Source organism: Corvus cornix, chromosome 1 (assembly GCF_000738735.6).
Source record: "Corvus cornix cornix isolate S_Up_H32 chromosome 1, ASM73873v5, whole genome shotgun sequence".
NCBI lineage: Eukaryota > Metazoa > Chordata > Aves > Passeriformes > Corvidae > Corvus > Corvus cornix.
In genome coordinates this window covers 89694940-89719919 of record NC_046332.1, presented here as the reverse complement: position 1 = coordinate 89719919, position 24980 = coordinate 89694940, and the positions used below count along the sequence as shown (strand labels likewise).

General features: G+C 39.8%; 1 protein-coding gene across 4 annotated transcripts in view; it reads left to right on the top strand.

Annotated features, from left to right (window-relative positions):
• Positions 1–23832, top strand: part of FHL2 (four and a half LIM domains 2) — a 54297-nt gene extending 30465 nt beyond the window's left edge. For all 4 annotated transcript variants that reach the window (XM_019282936.2, XM_019282935.3, XM_019282934.3 and 1 more), the window contains exons 2-6: positions 10483–10657; positions 17421–17595; positions 21232–21401; positions 22036–22222; positions 22952–23832. In XM_019282936.2, coding sequence (XP_019138481.1) covers positions 10502–10657; positions 17421–17595; positions 21232–21401; positions 22036–22222; positions 22952–23103 — 840 coding nt within the window. In that variant the 5' untranslated portion in view covers positions 10483–10501 and the 3' untranslated portion in view covers positions 23104–23832. The remainder of the gene's footprint in view (positions 1–10482; positions 10658–17420; positions 17596–21231; positions 21402–22035; positions 22223–22951) is intronic.
• Positions 23833–24980: the final 1148 nt, after the last annotated feature.

The window sequence follows — 24980 nt, the reverse complement described above, 5'->3', positions numbered from 1 at the left end:
CAAGAGCAGATGCAAATGAAACAAAGGTAGCCTTTCCTCTTTGCGGGCAAACAGTGTGGACAGATTGTGTATGGGAGAAACGGGGAGCCATCAGCATTGTATTTCTTCTTTTTATGTGGAGAGAATAAATTAGAATACAAATCCCAATTAATAGCTCTGCATTCCTTCTTTCTGTGCTTCTCTCTGTGTGCATGTGTGTGCAGCCACAATAACCCAGTCCTTACTGTATGCTAAGGTGGATTTCTCTGTGTACATAATAAAGGAAATACTAACTTTCATTGTCTGCATTGATGGCTGTTCCAAACTTTCTGCTTCCCCCAAGGGATATGGCTTTTATTTGGTTGACCTGATACCTGCATATTTCAGCTTTGCTGTGTACAGAGACACACACAGTCATGAGACAGCAAACCTTACAAAAATATATATAGCAGCAAGTCAGTCGGTCTGTGATTGCTACTCCCCTGACTCCAATCTGGAGCTATATTAACTGAGATTGCTAATTGACACTGAGATTGCCAGGGTCAATAGCTGTAACCTTTATTGATGGCTTTGCGTATTTATATGTTGGCTTGAATAGGAATTGTTCTAAAAGGGACCAACATAAGGCTGTGTTATTAGATAGACAAATGCATCCAAATGTGAAAGAATGCTACAGTTAAGGTTGTCTCTGGGTTTCTGCTGTGAACCCTATTTTCATCAGTTCATAAATTTATGGGACTCCCAGCTTTCTGGCCAAAATCTTCTGTGCCTTATATCAGCCAGATAGTAAACTTTGAAAATGATTGCTTCAGGCATTTGGATATGGAAGGCAAAAAAAAAGGTCTGTATTTTTTTATCTTACAAAAATTTATGTCTGTTTTGTGCACCTGTAGATATACCTAGGAAAGGATGGATTCTAAAGATTGCTTTTTTAAATAGAACCTGACCAATTCTTGGTCACATATGGAGAAAATTTTTTTTAAAAAACATCTGAGTTGCTATATTGAAAACTCAGTTCCTGATGCACCAATAGCATTACTATCAAAATCTGACCAGAGCATCAATAAAACTATAGTTTACCCTAGCCACAGGGCAAAATGATCTCTGGCTTGTGAACCAACATGTGGTTGAGGTGAGTGGGGCAGCTGAAAAGACAAAATTATGTTGTTGAGAAATCAAATTGTAAAAGTTACCTGGGGTTCCCATATGACATCTCCATCTAACTAGCACACTTGAGGCTAGGGCGTGGACCAGTTCTTGTGGTCTTTTGGAAAAGCCCAAGATGGCTAAAGTGCTGGGATAAAATATAGTTACTTTTGGTTCTCACCATTCTGCCAAATGTGCTCCCAAGGGACCAAATAGTCACTTCCAGGTGGTTTGGATTTACAGGAAAATATTACTAGCTTTTGTGAAATCACTGTTATCTCACAGCAGTGGCTATATCATGTCAAATATTGTTTGGCCATGTGAAGTTCCTACCGTGAAGAGCATGTAATGGTGATTCCCAACTGAAGTACTCAGGTACAAATAATGATCTGTTTCCCATTTGTTAGAGAAGTCTAGGGATAGCACTTTGCCTGAAATCTTTCCTGTCCATACAGACATTAGCTCTCCCAGATGGCACACCATTAGAAAAGAGATCAGACAACTCCTTTGATCACACACAACACAGTCTGCCAGTATTCCATCGTGCTTGGAACGTCAGAAGCAAAAAAATAAGCAAACCCAAAACATTGGTGGCAAAGTACAAGTCCTACAATTGTAAGGGTTAGTGACAGTTTCTGCTGCACTGCTCTGCAAACACAAGCTTTCATCCCAAAAGAAAGGGATGAGACAGGCTGCAAAGACCTATATGCACACGGGACCCCCGGCTCAGTTCTCCAGGGCCTTAGAGGGACTCCTGGCTCAGTTCTCCGGGGCATTGAGCCCTGAGCGTCAGAGCCAAGAAATGTGTTACGTGCTGATGTCCTCACCTCCCTGCCTTGCCTCATCTCACAGGGGCCAGGACATTCAGAGTTAAGGGAAGGTCAGATAAGTGTTAAGACCATCAGCCACAAGCAATGCCTGTTGCTGCTGGCCAGCATGCTCACGCTCTTTCAAGGTCCCCACGGACCAGGGACATTCAGGTGTAAGTCTCATTCATGTTTCTCTGATGGATAAATCTGTCCTGAGCATCTCTGGACAAACTCTGAATGGTGTAGTGTTGTAGGCAATCATCTTTCCTCACTTGGGTACTGCTTCAGAGACTGGGGGAATCTCATAATTTCCATTTTTAGACTCATTAATTCTAATAGTGTAATTTTAATGTTTCATTTACATATGCACAGTTATTTGTGATGCAGATTCACCCCAAGTGAGAGTGTGAAATGGCAGGGTAATGACAGGTTTCATGAAAATAAATCTTGGATACATTGACAGCCACTGAAGCATTAACATTTCAACAATATTAATTAGCTATATATAGACAGAATTTGATTGTAAACCACTAGAGCCTTCTTCTAAGGATGAACATCAAAATACCCATGCCAGGTGAAAAAGTTAATTTTGTTCCTTTTCACATACCCCTCTATTTTGTACTGGATTATATCAACTAGGATGTTGAATGGTTACTGTACATGTAATAATACGCTGCAAGAGGAATGCAGGAGAGCATACCACTGACATAAGCATATTCGATGCTCCGTTTTACATTAAATGTTTGAAATTGAAGTTTCAAATATATCAACCACTCAAGAGAAAGGTCTAAGGTATCACTCTGATGGTGTGAGTTAGTTCTAGACCCTTGGCAAACACAAGTGTAAGGGCTCAAAACCCACCACTGCTTCTTCACTTCATCTTGCATAATAAAAGCAGCAAATTGCATAAAGCCATTAAATACCTGTAAGCTTTCACATAGATGTATTTTGTCTTTGCTCTGAAGCACCCTTGAGATTTAGAGCGTGCAGCTCTCCATGGTGGATTCAACATCTTCCTTCTTCAGTTAGAAAGAATCTTGCCCACAAAAAGATTTCCTATGTCCATGTCACCAGGCTCTCTGTGTCCTTCTGTGCTCCCTTCTGTAGCTCCCACGCACCAGAGGTACTTTGGCTCAACCTTAGTAGATGTTCTCTCTGCTCTCTGTGTCCAGTCTCCATCCACAAACCCCCCAAAAACTGGGCCAAACTGGTTCCACCCAGGTGCAATCAATCTGGTTTTCTAAGATGTGCCCAGCTGAATGGGTGCCCCCCAAGGTTTACATAGCCTCCTTTGTCATGCTTTGGAAGGCCACGGGCATGGCAGCAGGGAAGTTTGGATAGCTCCAAATGCCCTGAGGCATTCACTGCCACAGCAGACATACATTAACTGATCCCCCAAACCACACATGCCAATTATCTTAGACACAAGGGGGCTTTGTGGTCTTACCTCGGCAAACAGAACAAGAGCTACGCTGCTAGAGGCCAGAACAAATAATAAAGCATTCTTCTTCCACAGAGTCGTCCCAGCTTTTCTTTGATCCTTTCTATAAAGAAGGAAACACAGGCTATTTGGGACACTGTTCTGGTTTTGTGCCCTGGGTAGTAGTACACAGGATTTCAAAAAGACAGAAAAATTTGGAAACATGACTGAACGGTAGCACATGGCATTTCTGGGTATTTTTATCTTAAAGTCTAATTTCTCTGAGATTAGCAGTGTTCCTGTCAATAAGAGAAAGCAATCCTTTTCTGGAAAAACAAGCCTTTGTTGTACTTTCGTGTCTGCAGACATTTAGCTTATACACTACTTTTGCAGGATAGTGCCAGAAATAATAATAAGGTTTATTAATCTTATAATATTTTTCTCCTCTATCATTTTCTCTTATCTGCTCAAATGTTCTTATTAGAAATATGAATTTTTATGCTTAAGCAGTATCAAGTACTCAACCTTTCCTTTGAGCAAGTATTTGCTTATTCTGCAAGAGAAAGAAGGAGGACAGCAATTTCAAAAGGCTTTAAAACAGAAAAAAAGAGCAAGCCTTTTCACTTGAACTGTGCTTTTCCTTGCTGTGGCAGATTTAAGTCATGCTGCATGTTATTTCAATTGGCTCCTTTTGTAATTGAAATATGTGTAGGAATATTGGTAAGACCATATATCCTCCAGTCATTTCAATATCAGCCTGAGAACACCACAGAGTAAACTCCGTGGGGTACAAAGTGTCAGTGCTCAGTTCTTCTGTGGCATTTGTAGGTATTACCACCGGTTCTTCCTCTACCTCTGCTGGTGTGGCTCTAGACTGGAACAGATTTTTTTTGACTGCCGAACACAATAAACCACACAGAAACCACAAGTGGAGTGCTCCTTCTCCACTACTACAACTGGGATTACTTTAGACAGATGCATGAGGAGCCTTGCCACACAAGAAACATTTTCAGTTAGGGTTTTTTTATTATTTATATTCTGCGAAGGAATACAATCTTAACCAGCACACTATCCACTTTCCAATTCATGATAGGCTGACTGGGCAATCCAGACAGGAACCAGGTGTGCTTTGGTTACCTGCATATGTTAATGCAGTCTGTCTGGTCAGAAAAATACTCTAAAGAGATAAAAAAACTCTAAAAAAGAAATCAGAATGTTATACCATACGCATAAGTCAGCCATTTCCAAAGAAGGTGAGTCCTTGGAAAAATCCAAATCTAATTTTGAAGAATACTGTAAGGTAACTTTATTAAAAATTAAACTTTTTTTCTTTGAATAGCTTTTAAAATTTAGCATCTAAAGGCATGACTGGGATATTTTACTTGGGGTCAATTTTTTATTGGTTTTTTGTTGTTATTATTACTATTATTTTCAAGCATTAAAGCAAATGTTCCTGGCTTTTGCTGAAGAGCTTCTAAGACATCTGTGAATATCTACTCTGAGCTTAAGAAACAGCAATATACACCTCTGTAACTGAGTACTTATATCTTAACCTTGATGTGGACACAGGTAAGCACTCTGGGCTTGTTAACAGGGCTGTTCTGGGAGAGAAATGACATATCATAAGGGTCTTGTTTCCTTGAAGACAGAGTGTCAAATTCTTTTGATGTGCTTACTTCAGGATTGCTCTTCCATAGCAGCAGCAAGAGAAAAAGGCTTCTGCTTTCTTCTCAGTTTAAAAATTTAAAGGAGAAGGAGTGCAGCTACATCTGCCTAAGCATCCCTGTCTCATCTACAAGCTGAGCATTAACCCAGATCAGTTGTCCCTCACAGCCTGGCTAGCCTTTTCATTGGCCAGCCTTAGTGTAAGGCAGCAAATGTCCTTCTGTGGCCCCTGGAGGGAGACCTGCCTTCTGTGCATCAGCTGGCTTGGCTCCCCATGGCCAGGAGCCGCTGCTAAAGGGTCACAGCTCCGAGCAACTCAGAGCATCAGGGTCTTATTGCCAGCAGGACCTCCAAGCACACAGGTTTCCTTTGCTCCATCATGACAGTGTTTGTAGGCACTTATTCCATGATGAAGAGGATAAGAAACACCTGGACAGCCAAACAAAGAGGGCTACCAGCCTGTAATGTGGTTTGGTAAATCTAAACACACAGGAGTGCTTTGGACGTTGGTGATGTGTATTTACACCAGCTTTCTCATGCTGGGGTTCAGGTGAATTCCAACCATATATAACTTTCCCCCACCTCTCATCAGTACTACATGAAAATGGTCATCTCTTATTTTTCTAAAGTAAATTAAAAGAAATAAAATTAGATTTCCCCTTTTTCCCCTTGCATGGCCTTATGGTCTGGTTTGGAAAGAGGGTTAGGTCTTCCAGGAGTGTTTTCCTGTTGCTGCAACAAGATGATAGATAATGAATGTGGTAGGAGCAGCTAAGTTACAGGGAAAAAATCACCTCTTGCCAGAAAGACCAGCATAGTTTGAACCGTCAGTTCATGGTTGTAAATAAATCTTTGCATTTCAGCCTTTGGAGCATTAACATAAATTGTTTCCAAATGCTCTAGACCTGCATGGCTCATGTCACTGGAGTTGCCAGACACAAATCTTCCGTCCTCAGGGGAAGAGAAATAAACAGATAGAAAATTCTCCATGTACACTGTTCTTCTGGAAAAATAGTCAGGTGGGAGAAACGTGTGTACATTTTGAAGGAAGAGCTTATGTTTCCTGTGCAGGTGGCTAGCACAACATACTGATCCAGGGGCACAGGCAGAGAGAGCCCCAGCACTATTGACCTAATTAAGTCAACAGCAAGTCCCCCTTTGGCATCTACAGGGGTTTAATTCTGTGTCTCCAAATACTGTTACAACAAGAGATCAGAACTTCACTGAATAAACTAAACAACTCCTACATGTTTTAGATATTTTCCCTTGGCCTCCTTCTCTCTCTTGCACATGTGCACCTGCCCCTCTCAGCGCTCAACACCCCTAAGAAGAGTTGAAATAAGAGATGCACACAACATCATTTATTAGGCTTGCAGACATAGCTGAAAAAGCAGGCAAGGTCTGTTTTTTCAGCAGTCAAAAGTGTCATGGGATGGGAGAACACTGGATAATTTCTTAATGACATGATGAGACCTAATATTTATGAGTTAATATGATACCTTTAGGAATTGCTGCTAGTAAAATGACACTGAGCCAGCATGGGAAGAAGAGAAAATAAGCATAGAATTTAAATCAGTCTGCTAAATTTTTGGTAATTTTCCTGCCAATTCTTACGTCCTGGGAGACACAGTGTGGGTAGTACTAACATTTGCCATAAGCTGTAGCTTCTCTTTTGGGCATGCAACAGAAAGCTCTTTGCCTTTTGGAGATGTACTTGTTATGTCTGATGCTGTAGGAGGGAGACTGAATGGCAGAAAAAATCAATTTCTCCTTCATGATTATGTTGAGAGCAATCTGAAAAAAGCATAACTATAGAATGACTACAGTGATAAAATCTAAAGACCTTTTACCACAAAGAGGTGTAGTAATGATGAGCTCTGTCCCACAACACTTTACAGTCAACAAGTATCAAACACAAGAGAAAGAAATAGATCAATGGCAAGGAGGTTGAATTGCAATTTGTGTCCATCCACAACTGTGCAAGCCTCCTGTTTTGTTTTGGTTTTTTTCCCTTAAAGCCCAAAACAATGGATAAAGCCTGCACAAAGCCAAACATGAGGGGATTTTGTATAACAGGAATTGATGGACTGGCAATGTAAAGGACCATGTGTACAAAGTGACAGGCAAAAATATTGCTCAGTATGATTTCACATTTCTTGATTGTAAGACAACAGTGAAATTATTTGTTTGAAATTCCTGCTAGTATTTAGTACATAGGACCCATTATTACCTTACATTTAATTCTCCCTGGAGCAGAAAAAGCCCTGTACAATATGCTCAAAATACCACATAGTAGATCATGAGATCCAGTCCAAGGCCTGGATTTAAACAGGTATGCTTCACCCTGAATTCCAGCTTACTGAACGAAACCACATGAACCTGAATTCCTATCTATAAGAGATATTTGATCAAAAATTGATCCCAGATCCGATGAAAGATTAACATAACTAAACCCAAAATGCAGATCTTGGAAAAATTCCTTTCTTTTCTTTCAGTTTCCCAAATCTCTAGAGTTGTTCCTTGAATCTCATCCAGAGCTGCCCCTGCAGTGTCTTCATAGAGCAGAGTTCATCCCTAAATCCATTTGAGTTGTGGAAATAAGGACTGCCTCTCACTGCTCAGGGTGAGGGGGACAATGCCCTGTGACAATCTTAGAGCACATTTAACTAGATCCCTTTCAGGATAGGAGGGCAGTGCCCAGGAATTTTCTGAAATAGCGGCAGCAACTGTAAAATAATTGCTGAATTATTTTGAATTGTTGAATTATTACATTATTATATGAATTGTGAAATAAATATATTACATAATGCTTGCCTCTGCTCCTGTGAAATGTACCCAGAAGACAATACAGCACTGAAGATGAAAAGTCCTGTGACCAAGAGACAGGAATGTCCACCTCTAAGGGAACCGTCCTTCTTCCAGTCACAATGCACTTCTATATTTTACATTTAGCAGCCTTGGATGAAATGGTATAAACCTGCAAAGGAATCACAGTCTGTAGCTTTTCTTTTACACATCATCATTGCAGAGAAATTTTTCACTCTTCAGTATTACACATCTACTTTTAATTCAGGACTAGAAAGAACTAATTCTGAGGAAGGGTGACAAATGCAAGGTCATAAGTGGTTTCTGCTCACACTTTAACTTAACAATAATGCACATTAAATGGGCAACAAAATCCCATCATTTGGAAAAAATATCTAGTAAAACCTGGTAAAAGTACAGATTTCTGTCATAAACAGACTATTTGAGCAAAAGCTATCACTCCTCTCAAACTTAGTCATACATCTACACATACAACTCAGTGGACATTGATCTGACTCCATTCATTTTGCTGAAATTACTCCAGAAGGAAATTAAGTCCTCTCTAGTTCCTTCCTGGGAAAGTCCAAACATATTATATAGGTTAGGGGTGTAAACAGGCTCAAAAGAGAGAGGAAAATCTATGATCGTCTTTTAAAAGTTCTGGTAAAGCCTGCACCGCTACTTCAAGAGAAGACTAACTTGCTGAAGAAATGTCCCTTTTTATTGTCCCTGTTCTCCTGCTTTATACTTCCATTGCTGGCTCCTGCTGTTGGAAATGGGCTGGAGGGGAGCTTTGGGCAGCCATTGCACTTCTCTCTCCAGCCTGTCTTCTTACTTTCTGTCTTCTTATCAGTCCTGTGATCCTCACTACTCCTTAAGGACAAAGTGCACTCTACATACTCCCAGCTCCCCTCTGGGATAAGAAAGTTAATTAGTTCCTAGACCATCTTTAAGGCCAAAGTAGTTGCACTGCTAGTCCTGGATTATCAGTAGCATAACATGACCAGCTGCCAGGATTGTGCTTCCTCTAAGCACATTCTGGGGTTTGGTAGTTTGTCTCTCTTCTTTAGTAGTTACTTGGAATTCATAAGGCTTTCCAGCATTTGAGACATCACTTACCTACTTCACACATGTAAAAGCACTCACCCCTCAGTCTGCACTAGTCACCACAAAATTCAGCAGTTGACTGACCATTTAAAAAACAAAACGCTTTCTAGTCATCAGAATAAAGTTTGTCCATTCAGACAGCCCTAAAACCTTAATCACATCCCAGCTAGACAGAATGAAAGATAATAATAAAGACTGAAATCCTGGAGGAGAACTCAGGATTTCAGAATGTCCTATGGGTGGCTCCCGCTGCCAGAAGGAGAGGACAAACTCCAGAATCCAGTGACCTGTGCCAAGAACACTAAGCAAGTAACAACATTATGTTTAAAACTGAGAGCTGAAGTTGGCAATAGGACTGCAGCTGCTGTGAATGTCACTTGTGCATGAAAGACAGAGGTAGTCACTTAAGCTATTAGTACTCAAAACATTTAAGGATTTATAGATCAGATATGGCTTAAAGAGGAGATGCAGCCTAGCAGGCTGTGAAGATCATGCAGTCCAGGTGGCATGTACTTTCTGCTTGGGAAATTCCCTTTCCTAAGCAGGCAGCTATGCCCTGCTCCAGCTGTAACCTCCAAACAAATTTCAGGTGTAACACATGCTGCAAGCCTCAGGTTAAGAAAGAAGGTGATGATTCTAATGAAACCCAAAATAAATTGTCCCAGGCAATAATAAATATTCATGCAGTTTATCAAAGGCATTCGTGTCATCGCTGCTTGTGTGTGCATCCAGAAAATGAGAGAGACGTAACAAAACCTGGGGAGCAAACAGTGATTGTCCCTTATTCAGACAAGCTGAAACATCATAAACAGTTTCTTCCCTTTTCTCTTCCATAATCATTGTTTGACATTTGTCTGAGCCAGGACACCTAGCTCCCATTTGTGTCCCAATACAGTACAGCTGTTAGATAACTCGTCTGGTTGCATCAGAGGAGAATCAGACACAGAGTCACTGACCCTACACCTCCTGTGCACATAGTCCCATGCACGAGCAGAGATGGAGGGTCAGTGTCTGCCTGTGGGAGAATGATTGCTAGACACTGGCTTACTGAGAATGCAGAGAAGGAAGGTGCAGAAGCATATAACTGTGGTGCCTGATAGGCTGCCTGTGACTGAAGTCTACAAGCAATGTAAACCTTTCTCTTGCCTTATGCAGGAGATGTTGCTTCTGAAGATTAGCTGGCTCATCCTCTTAATGGACTTGACTCCCTCCATCCCCTAGGCAGACACCTTCTTTTTTCAGACCTATAGGTCAAATTCCATTCACAAATCCCACGGGAGTTCTTCAGACTCAGGGTTTACTCCTCCCCCTCATTTCTAACACTAGGTCTGACCAAAGATGGATCAGCAAAAGGCTGAATTAGATGGGCTGTTTTCGTTGCCCTGCACCGCAAAATTTATAGTCCTGTTCCTTCCTATTGTGTTCATTTATTTGACTGAAAGGTGGATTAAAACTGAGGTACAAAGTGATAAACCAGAATTGATGAACCTTTCCTGGGGGATTGGGTCAAGTGTAGCTCAGTCTGACATGTGCCTGTTCCTGTCCTTGTAGCTGGACTCCAGACACCAACATGACTGAACGCTTTGACTGCGACTACTGCAAAGAGTCTCTGTTTGGTAAGAAGTACATCCTGAAGGAGGACAGCCCCTACTGTGTTAAATGCTATGAAAATCTTTATTCCAACACCTGCGAGGAATGCAAAAAACCTATTGGTGCTGACTGCAAGGTATGTCAGATTTGTGTCTTGTTATAGAAATCTTGACAGAGCAGCCTGGATACAGAGCTCTGAGATCTGTAAGGATCCAGCCTAACAGCTACACATGGGTTTCTTTTGATGGGAGAGCATGTTTTCTGGACCCCTGTATCTGTTCTGTATTGTTTTACTTGGCAAACCCTTCTTTACCAGGCATGGTAATAGAAATATGTTCCTGTAAAGCACAGAAAGATCTGAGGCTCTGATGTAAGAAATTCTCTGCAACTCGTTGGGAGAGCCTGTCCTCAGGGCCAGCTGGGATCTGGAAGGATGACAGAAGCTGGTTTTGCCTACCTTTGGGTCAGATGGAGCTAAGCCACTGCTGGCTTTGCAGTGACCACACTTCTGTTGTCATTAAGAGACAAGACACACTCAAGACAAGGTGCCAACCTGGAGATCACAGAAGTCTAGATAATGCTGACCCAAGCAATAAATCAGATAGAGTTAGAAAAATTTGCCTTTTAAGTACAGAATTACGATAGTGGAATCTAATTAAAGAATGGGATGGACAGAGCAGACGCCTTGCTAGCTTGAGTTATGCACTGCTACAACACTTGGAAACACCTGCCTGGTACAGATCAGGTGTGACCATGTGCATTTCTTTTAAATTAATCAAAACAACTGGAGTTCATGCAAGTTTCATCCTGCCCGATGAAGACAGGGGAGCCATCCAGTGAATTGTCTGTTGGACTGCTACCAACAGACTTCATCTGATATATACCCCCTTTGCACAAAACTGACTTGTTCAAAGCTGGGCAAGATTTTCACTGAAAGAGTGAGATTGTGGTAGAACTGCAATTTGTATTGCATGGCCATAGGATTCTTCACTGACCCAAGGGGATCTGATTTTTGATTTCCCACTGCTGATCCATACCTCTAGAAGCACCAATTAACTCCTAATAGTGATACTACCACTCAATTACTAGTTCAGAGATATAAAAATATATGCTTACTCAGATTGGAAAGAAGAAATGTCTCACACCTTCCAAATCAATCTACAACACCCTATTGGCAAATCAGTAGGAAAGTCCCTTTCAGAAGCCTTAAAAAGGTAAAAATGTTTCACCATTAAGACAGGGAACTGGCAATAATCTGTAAGAAGGTCTAAAATTGCCAGCTTTCCTACAGCTCATAAATATTCAGGTTAGAGAAGAGATACAGCTGGCCTGGCCTGACCTGAAAAAGCAAAATATTTCTGCCCCGTTCCAGAATGTGCTTTTGTTTTAAGGTCTCTTTCTAATCTCCTGAGAAGATATTTCCATGTGTTGATAGTCAAGAATTTAAAAACTTGGACCAGCTTCAACAAATCTCGGTCAAAGTATTCAGGAATTAATCAGGCTGAACTTTTCAACCCAGATTTATGTATTTAGGGAGTGTGGGTGTTATCTGATATACTGCTTTTCTTTACTTTAAAGTGAGACACACTCTAATATCAGAAAAAATAGAAAAAATAGAAAAAAAAGAAAAAGCCCCAATTGTCTGCAATCTAAGAATATTTTATATATGTAAAGAACCAGAACTATATGTGGAAAACACATCTAAGAGACAGTAAACAAAGATTTCTTAAAGTGCTATAAAGTGTGTCAGAAACAAACATGTACTTTTTTGTTTCTCTGACTGCTATTTGTGCCTGTCCATGCTTTATGCTGTAGCTTTTGAAGCTGTTGACCAATTTTAAGCAAATTCTGACAGATGGATAAAAGTTGAAACCTAAATTCCTACAAGTTTTCTGAAAAAAACCCCCCGTACTTAGTAGAAAAAGAGATCCTATGAATGTTCTGAGATGAAAACTAGAGCAGTTTTTCAATGACAGTAATAGACTCTAGAGGACACATTTGAGAGAGCCCTTACAAGTGCCTCAGACACCAGATGAGTATTGAACGCAGTGTGTGCACTGTGTGACTGAGTGTAATTCTGCCATGAAACCGTCACAAAAAATCAGGTTTCTTCTCATTAAACTGTACAGATACATAGCTATATAAATAGACAAGAAATAGAACACATACATATATGTATGTATTTACTTTTTCACCTGAACAAAGGAGATAAATTGTACTATGTTTGGGAATGAGACCAGTGTGTCTACTGCATGTATGAAACGGACTCCAATTTGTTTGTGTGCTCGACATAACCTAAAAATGTAACATTTGGAAGAAAAAACCTAATGGAGTGACAGTGTCATGGGAAAAGGTCACATCCAGGCCTCTGCATCTGGCAGTGGTGTCCACACTTACATCCACATTACAACCTGAGAAGTTCCATGTAGCTCTCACATCAGATTTTCCTTTGCAAGTACTTTCTTGGCCATCATTGTTTCTCTACACTGAGAAAATCTGCCCTGAGAACCAGATGCTCTTAATTTCCTTCTTTCCCACCCTCCCAATTACAATCAACCCTTCTATCACTGACAGGGTTACACCCGAGTGATACCACAGGTGCTGAGAACTGGACAGCCATTTCACTGTCTCTGACACTACTGTAGCGCATCAGCAGTGGTGCACAGCATCAGTTTACCTGAGTTGAGCTTAAGCCTACTCAGACTCTGGTAAATACTCGAATTCTGACAGCACTGGACTGTGAGAGGATGAAATTGATGCCAGATTTTCACATTGTGTTTTAGCTATAGCACAGAGACCCCACAAGGCAACAATGCTGTGGAGAAACATTCCTTGAATTCAAGTCAGGGGAGAATTTCTTTCAATATCTTTCTAGTTTTTAAGGTAGTTTATGGGTAACTGTGATTGTAACTGAGTAGTAACTAATTTGTTCTTTATTTTAAAAGAACAAGTGTCTTCCACCAAAAAATCCTGGAATGTTAATGTGTGTCTGAATTACACCTTTGGGCACAGGCCATTTCATTAACTGTAAACTATTCTGGCTGATGTCCATGAAACTTTCACAGACCAATTAAAAGCTTCATATACTGAGTGGTAGGAGGCACCAGCAGGCAGTATGAAAACATGGTGCCATTTCTCTCACACCTATTACACATTATCCATATGCCAACGGGTTATAGGAGAAATTTACTTTTTCTAGGAAAAATTGGCATTTTATTGGCTAAGTTGCTGGTGAATGCTCACCACACCTACAGTTTCATGCTTCTTTCTGGAAATCCATCCATCATGTACCCATTTGCTTAACTGCTGAAGGGTTACTTTTGGTGGACTTTGGCTTTTTTAATACTTTCCTTGCAGATCCTATGCTATAGAAACCATTCCAAATACAGGAAATTCCTACAGTAATCCTGTGTTTAATGCAGTCCACAAGTTGCCCTTGGCAGGATGAAGGGCATGAAAACTCTCTCTGTGAAATGTGAAAATTAAATTATAAGTGGATTGTGACATAAAGCTACTGTGTCAGCATGCAGGCCAAAAATTGCTCAAAAGGATCAGTCTCACACATAAACTAAACAAAAAAATAAAACCTCCAGTAAGGAGGATCAGGAAAGGGTTAAAGTAATTATTTTTCTCATTTTTAATGTTTAAATCCTGTCCTGCCACACAACACTTTTTCAGCTCATTACTGAATCTCAGACTAATTGTTGTAAAGTGAAATGGTGAAAGAAGTGGATATCTTAACATCTTCTCATACACATAAGGGGCTGAGTCCAGCACAATATTGCTCGTTTTTACCTTTTCTCAACATGTTTTTGATGGGTATGTTCCAGTCTAACATACTTAAGTGTTTTGTTACAGGGTGTGTGTAGCTAAAATCTGCACAGCATTTAGTTGGCATAGCCCATTTCCTACATTCAACCTTCTGAAAAGACCATTGTGGCAGGCAAAAAAAGCCTAATGTAGTCTTCATTCATGAACAACATATACATTTACTGTTCTGGGAATAAGCTCTCTCATCTCCTTCTTCCTACTGGGTTCCTGTTGAAACCCAGTTCAAGAGAAATGGTACTGCATAATGGCTTCAGCTTGCTTAGACTTAAAAAGCCTGAGGAGAAGACAATATAAATGCAGGGTATTAGGAGCCCAAGCTTAACCAAGCTACCTGATAACCCTAGTCTAAGGGAGTCTTCTGGGTTTTTTTAAAAAACCACACTTTTCTAAGACACATGCAGTCCCACCCTAGAGGCCAAATAAACAGTGCTGGAGCAAAACTATACAGAACTATGGAGAAGCTGTAAAACATGATCTTGCCAGTGTTAACAGTTATCTTGTCAAAGTTTTCTTTGTGGGTGACATAAAGAAAATAAGTGAAAATACAACAGCAATTAGTTGTATATCACTTGTACTTTCTGCTGGAACAGATTTATTTGGGCTACAGTCAGTTAGCATAAACTAGAATTCACATGCCTAGACTAAATCTGATGTTCTTTCAGCTTAACAGAAGAGCAGCCTGATATTCAGAAAGCTTTAAGTCAGTTTTTGCACATTTTTCCAGTGTAGAATCTGCTCCAGATCAATACATCCACATCTTATGGACAAGCCAAAGGCTCCAGTAATACATACAACATGCTGAAGTAGACCAAACCTCCTCTTCAGTGACCTTAGAACACTCAGGATGCATAAATGGTTTAATCAGTACCTTGGACTTCCTTGCTCTCAGATGTGACAGATTCAGAGAGAGAAAGCAATATCCATTTCATCAGTCTAATATTCTACTGACAAAGCCAGACATCTTAGACTCTCTCTACATTCAATGACAATAGTAGTTGTAGTAATCCAGAGTAGCTAAAGATTATTCAATCCACTTTTTATCTTGGGTACTTTTTGTTGTAGTTGTGCTTCATCACTTCATCGTGATGAAATATCTGCTGCTGTCACCTACCCAGCTACTGCTTGTAAAATCTTGCCATCGTAACTGACTCAGGAATCAAATCTTTCATTATTGACACCTAATCTTTGTCTTCATTACTCCTCTTCAAAAAGGCATGCACCTTCTTCAGGGTATAATTTCATTGATAAAATAAGCAGCCATCAGCGCATTAATTTTGGATATTAAAAAAATAGCTTGCTGAAAATTGCAAAAACAGAAAAAGGCAGCAAGTGAGGAAAAGTACTTGAATACATCATGTTACAAGAGAAAGACAATCGGATCTGTTGTTCTACTTTCTAGAAGGCAAATTTCACATTTTGGAAAACACTGTTGGCTGTATATCGTATTTTTCTGCTGAAAATATAATATGAAATCAGATTTAGGCTATTCAATTTCACTTAAAGAGAAGAAATAGATTGTAAATAACTTCCAAAGAAGATTGGTTTGAATTTGCTATTAGAAAAGATTAAAATTTTACAGTGAGAAATTCATGCTGTTTCAAAAGGAAGTAGCTGAAATTGTTAGATGAGCTGAATAAACAACTGTCTGAAAGTTGTAAATTAGAAGTCTTAGATATTCTGTCACAGAATGCAATCTCAGAGATGAAAAATACATTGGGTATCAACTGTTACTCACAATAATTCAAAAAAATTTAGGTGAGTAGCACAGATATCCAAACAAAAATGCTTAATTGCATGGTCAAATTCCGACAGAAATTAGTAAAGTTTAACATGCTACCATATATCAGCTGACCTAGATGAAACTATTTCAGTGTTTCCTGCTAGCTATTCATGGGAACAAGGCTCCCAAAGACACAATGTTATTTTAGGTTAGCCTAAATCTGTGGTATCTTTTGTTTGGTCTGGGCTAAGATTGCCCGTTTGGAGTTACCTGTGACTGTACTGACTGACACAGCACAGCTTAGGCCAGTTCAGGTACGAACCCTTTGAGATGCTTTACATGACTAAAAAATCTGATGTTCTGCCACTCACTCTTTTCCTTCAGTTAATCCAATTTGTTTAGTGCCTGCAATGAATACACAGTAGATCTTGAGCTAGAACCTGAGAAGTTATTTCTGCTGAGTTTTTATACTCCCTATTCATGACAATTCTAGCCTTGCACACTTCCAACCCAAACCAGAGCCTATATATTTTGGGGAAGACACTGTTTCTTGGAATCATCCAAGCTCTATTTTGTTTGAAGTCCAAAGACACTGTTAACTGTTACATGATTAGGCCACCTTAAAATTTAAATTTTAAAAAGCACAGTCACAATTTTGGTCACAATTTTGAGAAGGATTGTTCCTTTTAAATAATAAAAGGAGTTACTGTGGAGAGTATTTTAAATACTTACATGCCCACACTAATCCCTTGGCCAGTATTCTGGATCCCTGGATGCAGGTACAATGTGGTCTTGCATTTTTCAGACCCATCCACATCTGAAATATAGGTAAACCAGAACACAAGAGTCAGTAAAAATTTGTTGCAGTGAAAAAAACCCCAAAGAGATCAGACTCATTCCACCCTTGGTATAAATCTGTCGAAAAAATACCAGAATGCAATTGGGAAAAAACGGTTTCTGTTCAGGAGTAAATATCTATGGAATGAACCAGAAATCAGCAATAGTTAAACCAAACAGGGGAAGTCAATCACACCTGTAAGGTTAACAGGCTTTAATCTGATTCAAAAGTGGGGCTTTATTCCCAAAGGAAATACCTAAATGAAACTAGCTGTTCCTCTGTCACAAGAAAGGTTACCTTGAGCTGAAAAAGGGTTGATAGTTGTCATGAGCTGCTCTTGGTTATCACAGCAAAGTAAGTTCACCTTCGTTGGAACATTTGTTTCCTTGAGCAGTGCAAATTAGCCCCAGCTCCTCCCTGCAGTTCAGATTTGGATGTGTTTGCATTCTCTGAGCTTCCAGTTGTGCAAACTATTCATTCCACTTACTCTGTGGTTTTGGATTTCTATAGGATCTGTCTTACAAGGACCGCCACTGGCATGAAACCTGCTTCCACTGCTTCCAGTGCAAGAATTCACTGGTGGACAAACCTTTCGCTGCAAAAGAGGAACATCTGCTTTGTACTGACTGCTACTCCAATGAATACTCTTCCAAATGCAATGAATGCAAGAAGACTATTATGCCAGGTTAGGATGCTCACTTTTTGGACTAAATATCAAGCTCAAATTCAGCAATATTTGTGAGAAATGTTTTTTCTTGACTATCTCTGCTTAGTCATGGTGAACTGCATAAAAAACTGGTGATGGTGCATTCTAGGCCACTTCCATGACCAGAACATGTAATATTCATAATGGCTCATGGCAGAACTTGCATTCATGTGAAACTTTTTGTGTGATTACTCTAAATTTAGCTTCTCTCAGACAATTGAAAAATTGGCCAAAGTGCCTCTGAGGCCTTTCTTGAGTACAAAGATGTGAAGAACTAGGAAAGAGCTATTTTTTTTTTTCAACATGAAACATGAGGTTATAGTAATAGATTGTTAAAATTTCATCTTCTCATGTCAATACTATAGCATTCTGTGAGATTTGAGGGCTTTAAAGTTGAAGTGCTATCAGTGCAGAAATAAAATATTAAAAGGCAACTTGTAGAATCCTCATCCACACTCCATAATGATTACTAGTTACGTTGTCAGCTAGTTCTGACATTGGTTGTCTTAGATAAGAGGAGAAAACCACTTTATTTTTTAAACATTTTATTCCTGGGGTGTAAAAATGAAGTTTGATGATGAAATAGGACTGCAATATTTAAAAGCAGATGACCCTATCTATTCATGACCGAGTTTAGGCATCTCCTGTTGTTCCATGTGCATCCCTTTTGCTGACACAGGAATAAAAACTGACATACTTGGGAATAGCCAGTGCTAGTTTTAAAGCTGGAACTATATGACACAGAAAGTCCACTCACATCCCAGAAAGCCAATTGTATCCTGGGCTGCAACCAAAGCAGCATGGGCAGCAGGACAAGGGAGGTGATTCTGCCCCTTAACTTTGCTCTTGAGAGATCCTCACCTGCATCCAGCTCTGGGGACCCCAACACAAAAAGAACATGGAACTGTTGGAGGAGGTCCAGAGGAGGGCCACAAAGAGGGCTGGAGTACTTCTCTTATAAAGACAAGCTGAGAGAGTTGGGATTGTTCAGCCTGAAGAAGAGAAGGCTCTGGGGAAACCTGATTGCAGTCTTTCAGTACTGAAAGGGGACCTATAACATAGACAGGGACAAACTTTTCAGCAGGGCCTGTTGCAATAGAACAAAGCATAGTGGTTTTAAAGTAAAAGAGAGTGGATTTAGATTAGATATAAGGAATAAGTTTTCTACAATGAGGGTGGTAAGGTAAAACACTGGAACAGGTTGCCCAGGGAGGCGGTGGATGCTCCAGGCCTGGAAAAATTCAAGGTCAGTTTGGATGGGGTTCTGAGCAACCTGATCAAGTTAAAGATGTCCCTTCTTATTGTAGGGGCTTGGACTAAATGATCTTTAAAAGTTCCTTTCAACCCAAACTATTCTGTGAGTATATGATTCTATAATTTTATGTGTATATATTTTTAATACTGTTTGTCAGATTCATTGCCGTTATCAGTGATTTACTGAATGGATCTCTTTTTGTCTATTATGGCAGCTATACATTGATAACATAGTAATGGAGGCTGGATTCAGTGACACAGAGAATCCCTTCTTCTCTTATAACCCAAAAGAGAAGAAATTAATTTTTGTAAGCTTTACAACTACCTGCTGGTCTTTAGCTGTTTACCCAAGATAGCTAAGATGTCACCATATTGGAAGAGCTCAGCGTGTTTTTCCTACTTACACAGCACACCACGGTGGTACAGAAGCTACACCAGAGGAACATGGTCACCAATGGAGGCATACTCTTTTTGAAAGAACCAGCAAGTGACTGGATACCCTTTGTGGAGACTGTTAATGCTAAATTTGCCCTTTGCTTTGAGCCACTAAATGTACCACGTAGATGTAATGAAACTTTATCACGATGTGCCCATTTAAGTGATTACAAGCTTAGTCTTTCAGTCCTTCTGCAAACATGACTCACGCTGACTTCACTCTAGCAGCTAACAAACAGGGCTCTGCCTGCTTTGAGTTTCAGTGACAACACCATCCCAAAGACAGCACAGCTGAAAATTTGAAAATAAAACTCTAGACTACCAAAAAAAATCATCTACATCTCATTTTTCCAGAATATTATTCTTTCAAGGACTGATTTATTTGCTCCTTGGCATGATATAGGAATTTACCAGCATAGAGAGGGCATAATTTTTAGAAGGTGTCTGTTAATAAAATGGAACAGAAATATTCAAGCATGTAAGCATCAGAAAGAAAGATAATTAGCAGTTCACTTACTACTGATGCAAGTGAATTTAAAACAAAAACCAACACCAAATAAATCCTGAACTATGCCTCTCAGCAGAATTTAATGAGATCATAAAAGAAGAAAAATATGCAACTAGTAAACAAAGATGAATTAATGCTTGAGAAGGGGAGAAAAGGTAAAACTTCACCCTGCAGTAATAGGGGCGGGGAGAATTGGCATCAAAGGCATTAGTGTGGTTCTTCATCATCAGCCAACTCAACCAGCTTGTCAGTCTTCCAAGCATTTCACTTTGTTTTTGCTGTTACAGGCTCCAAGAGTGATGCAGAACTGTAGAAACAACATTTGTTTGTTTATCCTTCTGGCCAGTATTAAATATTCTGACTCCAACTGGTACATAGGAAGTCATACCATGTCCAAAGAAATTTATCCATATAATAGGGCATCTCCAGTTTCCTGGAAGGGCTCAGAGTCTACCTGCCGTACAGTAAACTGAATCTGCAAAGCACACTATCTGAACCTTAAAATCACATTCTAGAGAAGTGCATTAATTTACTAACTACCATACCACTTTTCTGCTATTCAATAAAGGACTGTCTAAAGATTTTTCTCCCTGCCACATTTCACCCATATTTTCAATACAACTGAAAACAGAGAGAAAGCTTCTTTCTTACTGCAAGTTTCAAGAGACAGAAAGACCTTTAGGATAGGTGCTGCTCAGCTGGAAACAATTGCAAACTTATAGTACACCTCAGTGAGAACAAGAAAAAGGCCCCCAAGCAGGTATGAAATAATCCTTTGTCTCAGACAGTAACTATATTTCATTGGGAAAGGGAGGTAAGATGCTTGCCAGGAATTGGATGCCCCATCCCTGGCAGTGTTCAAAGTCAGGTTGGATCAGGCTCTGAGAAAGAACCTGGTCTAGTGAGAGGTGTCCCTGTCCATGGCAGGGAGTTTAAAACTAGATGATCTTTAAGGTTTCTTCCAACCCAAATAATTCTATGAGTCTGTAATTAACCACGTACCTTGGTGCTATTTGAAAAAGAAACAAAACAGTTGTGGAATGAATGATGTCAATCTTTAATGAGGAATGGCCTTACTTCTGCTCAGCACTAACAGCAGCTTTTATTGGTGTCTCTCCAATTCCCTTGAATCTTCCTGTGCATTGGAATTCATTATTTGCCTAATAATACCACAAAAAGCTGTTCTAGGCTATAGCTATTTGCAATAAATGTTTCTCTTCTTTGCAGGAGAAGAACCACTTGCTCTCCAAAAACCTAAAATAGTACCAAATGTCATGCAAAGCTGTTAGGAACATTAAATAGCCTCTAGCTCATAGCTGCAATGCTTCTTGACTGACAGCCAGCTGCCAGGCAACCAAGAGCTACGAATTGCATCTATCTCATCCAGAAGTTCAGTTGATGCTCTGGTCTCATTACAGGTACTCGGAAGATGGAATACAAGGGCAACAGCTGGCACGAGACCTGCTTTATCTGCTACCGCTGCCAACAGCCTATTGGGACAAAGAGCTTCATCCCTAAGGACAATCAAAACTTTTGTGTACCCTGCTATGAAAAGCAGTTTGCCATGCAATGTGTCCAGTGCAAGAAGGTAGTGCTATTATTTTGCTTACCTGAAACCTAAGGGATTGAATTCCATCCCATTTTATATCCAAGTAGGTAAAATGTCTCATTTATGTATGTGTAAAAAGATTCAGAATTACCTGATTTTAAGAGATGATATAATTTCAGTTCTGGTTACTGGTAAGAGAAAACTCCCTGACAAAGTCTGCAGAAGCAGAAAGTAAATACTTCAATATGAAATAAACTAGTCTTTCCCAAAGAAAGTAACAGTGAAGTTGAAACACATCAGGTAATTCCTCCACCATGAAGAAAGGGACAGGGGAAGGTATGTAATGAGACAAACTCTAGTATATGCATATGAAAAGCAACATACAAAGAGTACCTTGAAAAACAGAGTACAATTGAAATTGAGATTTTACAATATATGCAGAATAAAGTACTTTTAGTATGGGGCTTCTTTTTATAAATTAGGAAATTACAATAAAGCACTTGCATGATTATCTCAAGGTCAACTCCAAGCAAAATTATGATCTTGCTGTTGTTAAGCCTTCTTCCCCTCCTCCCACCCACTAAAACCTCATCACCTTTCCTCTTTACCAAATCTAAATATGAACCTGCCACCCTTAAGAAAATACTTTCTTGTCCTTTTTTTCCTAAAACAGGCTATCACTACAGGAGGAGTTACCTACCGGGAGCAGCCATGGCATAAGGAGTGCTTCGTGTGTACTGGATGCAAGAAGCAGTTGTCCGGACAGCGCTTTACCTCCCGGGATGAGTTTGCATACTGCTTGAGCTGCTTCTGCAACCTCTACGCCAAAAAGTGTGCTGGATGCACAAACCCAATCAGTGGTAGGTTTCTCATGGCTGGTGCCTTTACATTTCGTGGCAGTTTTGTGTGTTGAGTTGCTACTGAAAGCAAAACTAAACAAAAAGTCTCACCTGGTACAAGATATGCCCAACTAAATCTTTTCACAGAACTCCGGCTAGTCATTTTTGAGGTTAAGGAAAACACAGTTACTCCTAAGAGATATTTTTCCCTTTTTTTTTTCTTTTGTACAACTTCAATACACCTTATGATAACTGCCATAGCCTCAAACTCTGGAATGCTTTTTTACTAACCTGCTTCTTTTCCTGAGGCATTCTTCCTGCAGAGCTATGAATCAAGTCATGATACATGACAAACTTTTTTTAATTATCTAAATGAACTTCTACAAAACATAAATTAACATACTCAGATGCCATAAAACATTCTGTAAAAAACTATCAGAATTCTATTCAGAGGCAGGTGCTTTGCTTTTCTTCTGCTGTATGTTGCAGGGCCATCCCTTGGAAGTTCATTTCTGCCATTACCACTAGGGATGACAGCCTTGCTCATTAACTTTGCTGAAAGCAACAGAAGTATTTGAGGATGAAAATATTAGTCACTACAGAATAAGGGTGGGAAAATTAGCACAGCAACAAACAAATTTGTCACAATGGCATTTTTTCACTGCTGTATGTGGGATCTCCATGTCAGTCTGCATCACTTGATGGCTGACCTACTATTCTTTTCTCGTAATGATTTTGCTTTTCAAACAGGACTCGGAGGAACCAAGTACATCTCTTTTGAAGAACGGCAGTGGCATAATGATTGCTTTAACTGTAAGAAGTGCTCCCTTTCATTGGTGGGTCGTGGCTTCCTCACAGAAAGAGATGACATCCTTTGCCCTGAATGTGGGAAGGATATTTAAAGCTCAAACTAAGAGGTGAGGAAGAAGGGAGGAAAGCTGTGCTTGCAATATAGTCTGAAACACATGGATGTTCAGAACTAGCTTTGCCACTCTGTGTCTCACTGTACTATTAACATTACTTAACCTTTTTCTTTATACTCTCCAAATCAGGAGGGAAAACAACTTGAAAATCTGTAATAGCAGTGTTGGGGTTTAAGATTTCTATCAGTAACGAAAACTAATGCAAAACCCATTATATAAAACTATTTGGCTGGTTTTGACATAACATACTATTTTTAAGGTGTTTTTTTTCCTAAAAAAATATTCCTGTTACAAGCAAGTGATACAGCTCAAGGGTTACAATGGCCACACACAATACATTCATAGGTGGATATTCAGGGTGAAGCCTTCAGCCCACTGAAATTAATGGCAAAGGCCATTCAATTCCAATAAGGCTGGTCTCACCCCAGTGCTCTTGAGCTATGTGACTAGTGTGTGCTGTCAAGTCTGTAGAAGGGCTGCAAAAGTAGAGTGTGTTTCAATGTACATGGATTTGTGACATGCCATAAAGAGACAATGATGAAACAGTGGAAGTGGGAGTGCTTCATGACAGGTACATATTTTATTGCATGACTAGCTGATCGTTGTGTGAAGTACAAGTTCTGATCGACAGTGTCAGTATTACAGTTAGTTGACATCACACTGCACATTGTATTTTTCAAAATAAAATCATTTAAGACAAAACTGTGATTGTGGCTTAATTGTATTTACATAATATTTACAAAAATGTTTTCACATTCTGAAGAAACACAATGCATACAAACACAACCCTTTTTGCACGCAGTTTTTGAAGGTGTGAAGCTTAGACAATTCTGAGAAGGGGCCTGCTTTACAACATAGTCTTCTACTAATTGAAGTCAGTGGGAAAATTATCAGCAAACATGAACATGCGTGTGAAAACACTGAACTGACTGCAGCTGATAAAAATGTGTTCATAGGCTCTAAACTCAAACCCAAAATATTTTTCTTCTCAGCAAGAAAGGAGGTCAAGACAACTCAAAAGACATCTATCTTTGCAAAAGCCAGAAGTTTAACTTCTATAGTAGGGCATGCTTTAATTTTGTTCTCTATTGGGATACATAAATACCCTTTGTTGTAGCATAATTTCTGCTACATGTTTGCCACAGAGGCAACTGTCAGCAACAGCATGCTGGCAGGACAATAACATCAAAAGGAAACAACACAAAGGAAGATAAACCTTTTTCCAAAGCAAACTGCAAGAAATATGGCCATGTTATGCAATGTACAGTCCCACTACACCTTCCAGATGGAATTCATTTGTGTCCAGAAAAACGAGGAAAGAAGTATGTCATACCTCCAACAGGTGTTCCTGTTCTCCAACAGGAATCTTCAGATGTGAAACTAAGATTTAGGAATATATTTAGTCTGTGTGTTATTGGGTAGGGACAGTTTGCTCCTAGTTTCTGACACCAGTCTTGAATTTGTCTCTTTGTACCAAGTGCAAAGCGCTCACAGGTCATTCCCCTCTCACTAATTCAACAAGCTAAATAGATGTATCAGATCAGATTTAGTTTCTTGCATGCCATTTGAAGAACCTGGCTGGCTGACATTTTTAAAGTGCACACTGCGCTAATCAGAACTCACTGAGTGAATAAATTCTATCCCTTGGTGATTTCATTCTAAGATGAAAGTTGTGGCTAATAGCCACAAACATCACTTTTATATACACACCTCCAAAAGGAGGGCAAACACTCTCTCCTCAGGGGTCTGCCAATCCCCCAGCACACTGCAGCTCTGCTCTAGTACTTTGCTGAGAGAAGAAAGATTACTTTGAGCCAAAGGGGTAGTGCCCCTGTACTTGGCACTGATGAGCAGCC